The 7,028-nt window shown below is 39.4% G+C and overlaps 1 protein-coding gene across 1 annotated transcript in view; it reads left to right on the top strand.

Moving 5' to 3' along the window:
* Positions 1-55: 55 nt before the first annotated feature.
* Pdhx (pyruvate dehydrogenase complex component X) overlaps positions 56-7,028 on the top strand; it is a 71,711-nt gene continuing 64,738 nt past the window's right edge. The window contains exon 1 of the mRNA XM_041679303.1: positions 56-271. Within this exon, the coding sequence (XP_041535237.1) occupies positions 112-271 (160 nt within the window). The 5' untranslated portion in view covers positions 56-111. The remainder of the gene's footprint in view (positions 272-7,028) is intronic.

Raw genomic sequence — 7,028 nt, 5'->3', positions numbered from 1 at the left:
TGAAGGTGCGGAGCGTGCATTGTGGGCGGGGCTAGCCCCTGCAAGGCGGGGCCTGGGCAGGACAGGGTCGATCTGTCCGCGCTGCGAGCAGTCCCGGAGAAGGCCGGGAAGATGGCGGCCTCCTGGAGGCTTCGCTATGACCTGCCTCTGCTACGCTACCTCCTGGGCTTCGGCAGCCGTCGAAGCCTGGGCCTGGCTCAGGGTGCTGCTGCGTGGCCGGTCGGCCGCGGAGCGAGCTGGAGGTGGTTTCATGGCACTCAGCTGCTGCAGGGTGAGTGGCTGTCGCTCGCTCTTTAGCTGAGCAATGGGCCTGGATCGGGGCGTTCTTGTTTGGGGACCCGCTTTTCGGAGGGTAGGTGCCAGACTCCCGGTTCTCTTTCAGTCTCTTCCAGGAACGGGTCTTCTGACTTAGCCTGTGGCTTGCGACAAAGGACCTCTTCAGACTTGGGAGAATTTGACTCGATCCCTGGTCTCCTGGGTTATATGGCTTCTCTATGACCTTGGTTTGGAATTTGGGTTATTTCGATGTTGGGGGGTGGGTGTCTGTTTTAAATCCCCCTATTTTAGACCCTTTTCAATTATATGTCAGTTTTCTTTAGTTTTATCATTCATCTCTAACGTAATAAAGCCGCCTGTATACTCTGACCCATCCTTATTTCATTCAAAGGGCCTGTTCTTATTGGGAAACCTTAAGTCTTAACTCCACTTAATGGCTCCTTTGCAACATACAAGACTTAATTAATGAATACGAAATCACAGACATGACCAGAATGTTTCAAATAAAACATGTAGCATGTGATTCATACAGCCTCTTATACAAAATTGCTCCGAAGTAATGATATTGTACTTAGAGATATACCCACTGTCCTTCCGTTATTTAACATACAGTGTATAAAATGGCAAGCCTTTCTTACCTGTGTTAGTGTGGGTCGGGGTTTAGGATGGGGGCAGAGAAGACAATTTTAGAAACCATTAGACATTTAAGTCATCATTCTTAACACCCTCTGGTGCAATAGGCATTGCCCATACTTTCTAAGCTGTCCGAGGCCCAGAAACCAAACCAAACCAAAACACAGCTTATACAGTAAAATGGGTGCTTTGGGGGTTCCTAAAGAGTGGGTAATGGGGACAATTTAAGTCATTTTTGGTATGTTTAATAAATGGTCCCTCAATAATGGTCTTTAACAATATAAGGTGTCATAGTTTCTCTGTCCCGTCCTCATTCATTCATTTTTTTAGAATTGAACCTTCCTACATGTAACTGGAACACACACTCAGGTGGTGTTAGGGATCTGCTCCTTCCATTCTCTGTGAGTTTTGATGGACCTCACTTTTGAGACTCCCTGCCTCAAAACATCATGGAATGTTAAAAGCTTAGAGTTGTGCAGGGTTGGGGCGGGGGATATGCCTGTGAAGGGTTTTACTCTTGCTCTGGGATCTTTTTGAGAGTCTGAATGCCCTAAACCATCCATAAAAAGAAAGAATATGTGCTTACACACAAGAATGGATAATTTCCAAGATTTCCTCACAGTCAATTGCTTCTGCCTTTGGAAATTTACATAGGCAGTTTCCGTCAGATAAATCTTGACTTTTGCCTGTTCCTTACCCTCTACCTCAGACGTACACATTGAACAACTTGTCTCTAACCATTCCATAAGGAAAAGGGTACTGAAGAGAATAGTTTCTTATCGTTGCTGCCACTATCAACTTAAAGGACAAATTCATTGTTTTATAATTCTTGGGGCAGAAGCATAAATTGGATGTCATCAGGCTAAATTCAAGGTGTCTAGCTTGGCCTACCTTCTTTGGAGGTTTCCTTGGGTTTTTTTGTTTTTGTTTTTGTTTTCAACTTTGAAGGGCTTCCTAGATTCATGGGCTCCTAGCTGCTGTCTACCCTCCAGCTCAGTAATGGCTAGTCTAGTATCTTTCACATTTGTATGTCTCTTGCCACTTCCTCCTGCCTTCCTTGCGTGTTGTTGCTGTGTTGTGCCCACCTGGGGAGTGGATGTTCTTCCTATCTCAAAATCAGTTGATAATGACCTTAATTCCACATTCATCTTAATTCTTTCTTGTTATATATGTAACATATTTGTAGGTTTTGGATAGAGAACTCTGGTAGGGATGCTATGCTACATGGGGAGCCCAAATTTGTCTACCAACTCTTACCTATAGGCTTTTGTTAAGTTCCTTGAATACAAGTGGACTCTTTTAGGGAACATGAACTTTTGGGCTGTGTTTTCATCTTTATGTAGAAGGAGTTTCCCCATGAGTTGGGTAGAAATTGTATTTTAATAAAAGTAAGCTGCTTTTTTTGATAATCAAAGACTATGAATTAGGTACATTTATTTGTAGCGGCGTAAACGAATGCAGACAGAGTGTAAAAATATATATATAGCTTTAATGTAGAAATAGACTTACAGAACCACCGTTCCCGCGGAGACCAGGAAAGCAGAAGCGAGAGCTCGGAGCTTGCTCGCCAAATTTATAGGCAGACGTTAGCCCGAGGCGAACACGCCCCTTAAGGGGCGGGACTTATCCCTACATCTCCCCTTTTTGTCTAAATAAGACAGAACTAAACCAAATACAACTACATACAATAACAACAAATAATAAATACAACAAACAATATTGAGAACAAAAGCTTTGCTAAACATTCTATCTCAAGAAGTCCAAATAATGTAAAGAGTAACTACAATTATATAATCTTCAACTCAGTCAAAGATCTGAGAAGGGAATAAACACTACTCAACAAACGAGATATATCCAAAATGTGCAACAATTGACAGAGACAACTGACTACCTGGGCAATCACCCAAAGTCTCGTTTGCAACATTGAGTCAACCAATTTTGGCTAAGGCCTAACATAACTGACATACCATTATTAAAGGCAAGGAACTTTTCAAAACTATCTTACCCTGTCTTGGCAGGATATGACAGTCCTGTTTTATCCATTGATGCACGCTCTGTGTCTGTGTCAGTGGTTGAGGTATGGGCATTTCTTTGCCCAAAGGCCAGTTCTGCCAAATAGAAAGGCTCCAGGTGGAGTGTTTTTGGTGCTCAACATTTTCTCGGGAATAGAGCGGTGTTGCCAGGAGCAATTGTGTCTCACTATCACGAAACTCTGAGTTAGATTAAAGGCCATTTTCTACAGCTCTTTGAAGAGGTTGAAGATTATCTATCTATACTGAGTATAATCTCTATATATCTAAAGAACCTGATTAGTTTAATTATAAATGACAAACTTAGATGACAATTAGTCTATATAATTCTCAATATCTATCTAACTTAAAGAATAAGACAATAAACGACTGTGAAACAAATGGGGACAATGACCTCCAAATATAAACAATGTACAAATATACATTGCAGTAGGTAAATATATATCAATACACAAATATTATATAAGTATCTTAATCAGAGGTAGAAATGTACACTGCAATATGGTAAATATATACAATATATATATCAATACAATATATGTCAATACATAAAAATGTTTTAAACAGAGGTAGAAACATGCATGCGTACAATAGTCAATATAATTTAACTTTGTATCAATATACAAGAATCTATACCAATATATTTGTCTATTATCCCATCATCCCTCTTTTTTTTTTCAAAATGATCCCTGAGCTTATAAAATTCCTCCCCCAACCCTCAATCGTATACTAATTATAATCAACCCCTAAATGATGTCCCTAAACCCAAGGGCAAACTTTACTGGGAGAGGGGACGTCGTTCTCTAGAATTACTTCCAGCTGTCATAGGGGCGACGTTCTTTCTGGGGGATCCTGTGAAAGTAAAATGATGGTTAAATTTCAAGATAATGTCTTTTAAAATTGCAAATAGTCTCTGAGTATTTTCGTGCAGGTCTGGCCAAAATGTTGTATAAGATGTGCACCATTTCAGCTAACCAAGTTGGAACTGTCTTGTGCAGCTGGTACCCAAAGCAGGTCTTGTAGTAGCGCTATCAGTATCATAACGTCATATCAACCAGGTGGAGTTGTTGTTATGGGGCCCCATCTTCTTCCTGGAAACTTCAAATGTCACTTCAGGAAAAACTCATTGTTCATTATGAAAAACTTAAACATTAATCATATAGACATATATAGACATATATATATATATATTCAATGAAAGACATGATAGATATATTCAATGAAAAGTATGATAGATATGAAGAAAAGCAAAGATGTTTTCTAAACTCATATTTCTTTCTGTCCCATATCATGGCTCTTGACATGAGACAGAAACTCCAGAAACTCTGGGTTTTTCTCTTACTAACAGGCTTGGAATTGGAGAGGGACTGAGCCAGAGTCCAACTTCAAAACCAGCTTTATAAATTTAGAAATATGGTTTAATATTACTTACACAACCCATTCAGTTGTTTTGATATTTCCTATTGGGCAGGTATTTTTCCATCTGTCAGTATCCAAACATCCAGGGTCCCTTGAATTTCTCAAAGATGAGTGTTTTCCTGTGGAGATAAGAACAGAACCCTGCCCCCATTCTATATGTTTTTCTTACCACCTGTATGAATATCATCGTTGTGGATGAGTTGTCATTTCTCCTTTCCAAGAGGTTTCTCCTCTTCAAATCGAAACTTTATTAATTTTGATGGTATCCACAATTTTTCTTCTCCTGTGGAAACAAGAGCAAAACCCCTTCCCCAACGTAGCACATCTCCTGGCTTCCACTGAGAGGTCAGCACATCTTTGAAATAAATCGGTTGATTTAGTTCAGCAGACTTTTCCATTATCCAATGTCTTTCTGCTGCTGTCGTTCCTTTCTCATTAGCGTTAAGAAAATTCAAGGTTAATAAAGCATTATGTAATCTATTTCTGGGGGTATTTTCAGTCCCTTTCTGTTTGTTCAGCATATCCTTTATAGTACGATTTGATCTTTCTATAACTGCCTGACCTGTAGGATTATTTGGTATACCTGTAATGTGTTTTATATTATAATAATCAAAAAAGCATTTCATTTTCTTAGATACATATGCTGGACTCTTATCTGTCTTTATTTGCGCAGGTATACCCATGATGGCCATAACTTCCAATAAATGTGTGATTACTGAATCAGCCTTTTCTGAGCTCAGGGCAGTAGCCCATTGAAAACCTGAATACGTGTCTATGGTGTGGTGTACATATTTTAATTTGCCAAATTCTGCAAAGTGGAACACATCCATCTGCCAGATTTCATTCCTTTGGGTGCCCTTTGGATTAGCCCCTGCAGGCAGTGGCGTTTGGTTATAGAAAGAGCAAGTAGGGCATTTCTTTACAATCTCCTTAGCTTGTTGCCATGTAATTGAAAACTCTTTCTTCAAACCTTTGCTATTAACATGATGTTTTTTATGAAATTCAGAGGCTTGTAGCACACTACCAATCAATAATTGATCAATTTCTGCATTACCTTGTGCTAGAGGACCTGGCAGACCCGTATGGGATCGGATGTGTGTTATGTACATAGGGCAAAGCCTGTTCCTGATCAAATCTTGAACCTGGAGGAACAATGAGGTTAGTTCAGTATCATCAGGTATAAATTCAGCAGTTTCAATATGTAAAATAACTCTTTCTGCGTATTGTGAATCTGTAACTATATTAATAGGTTCTTTAAAATCCCTTAGCACCATAAGAATGGCATATAATTCCGCCTTCTGGACAGAAGTATACGGACTTTGTTCCACCTTATCCAAGTCTTCTGATTTGTAACCTGCCTTCCCTGATTTATTGGCATCAGTATAGAATGTACGGGCTCCAGTTATTGGAGCATCACGGATGATTCGAGGAAGAATCCAAGAAGTTCTCTTTATGAAGTTAAGCCGCTTGCTTTTTGGATAGTTGTTATTAATGTCTCCCAAAAAATTAGCACAAGCTCTTTGCCATGGTTCATTATCTTCCCATAATTTCTTTAGTTCATCAGCAGTGAAAGGCACTATAATTTCTGCTGGGTCTATGCCTGCTAGTTGACGAAGTCTCAGCTTGCCTTTTATAATTAACTCAGAGACTTTTTCCACATAAGTTTTCAGTTTCTTACTTGGTTTATGTGGTAAAAAGATCCATTCCAAAATAATATCATCTCTCTGCATTAAAATTCCTGTAGGAGAAATTTTTGATGGTAGTATGACGAGAATACAATCGAACTCTGGATTCACCCTGTCCACATGTGCCTGTTGTAATTTTTCCTCAATCATTGTCAGTTCCTTTTCTGCTTCAGCTGTTAATTCTCTGGGACTGTTTAAATCTTTATCACCATCCAAGGTTTTGTTCAAATGAATTATTAGATCAGGTGTTATTCCAATAGCTGGTCGTAGACTGGAAATATCTCCTAACAGTCTTTGAAAGTCATTAAGAGTCCGTAGGCGATCTCTCCTAATTTGTGCTTTTTGTGTCTTAATTTTTTGCAAACCTATTTTATAACCTAAATAATTAACAGAATCTCCCTTCTGAATCTTTTCAGGAGCGATTTGCAATCCCCATTTAGGTAAAAGTATCTTTATTTCTTCAAACAGTCTGTTCAAGGTATCCATGTTTGAATCGGATAACAAGATGTCGTCCATGTAATGGTATACTATAGATTTGGGAAATTTCTTGCGTATTATTTGCAATGGTTGGTTCACAAAATATTGGCACAGGGAGGGGCTATTTAACATACCCTGGGGGAGGACGGTCCAGTGGTACCTCCTCGAAGGTTGAGAATTGTTATAAGTAGGCACTGTGAAGGCAAATTTTTCTCTATCTTCTTTTTGCAAAGGTATAGTGAAAAAACAATCCTTTAAATCAATAACTATGAGAGGCCATCCTTTTGGTAATAAAGAGGGCAAAGGAATTCCAGATTGCAGAGGGCCCATAGGTTGAATAACCTTGTTGATGGCCCTGAGATCTGTCAGCATTCTCCATTTACCTGATTTTTTCTTAACCACAAATACAGGAGAATTCCAAGGGCTGGTAGATTCTTCTATATGTCCAGCATCTAATTGTTCTTGTACCAGCTGTTCTAAAGCCTGTAACTTTTCCTCAGCTAAAGGC

This window comes from Microtus oregoni, unplaced genomic scaffold, assembly GCF_018167655.1.
Source record: "Microtus oregoni isolate MIOR12 unplaced genomic scaffold, Mior012 000031F_ref0000149, whole genome shotgun sequence".
NCBI lineage: Eukaryota > Metazoa > Chordata > Mammalia > Rodentia > Cricetidae > Microtus > Microtus oregoni.
The sequence above is the reverse complement of the archived record's forward strand: the minus strand, read 5'-3'. Positions and strand labels throughout refer to the sequence as shown.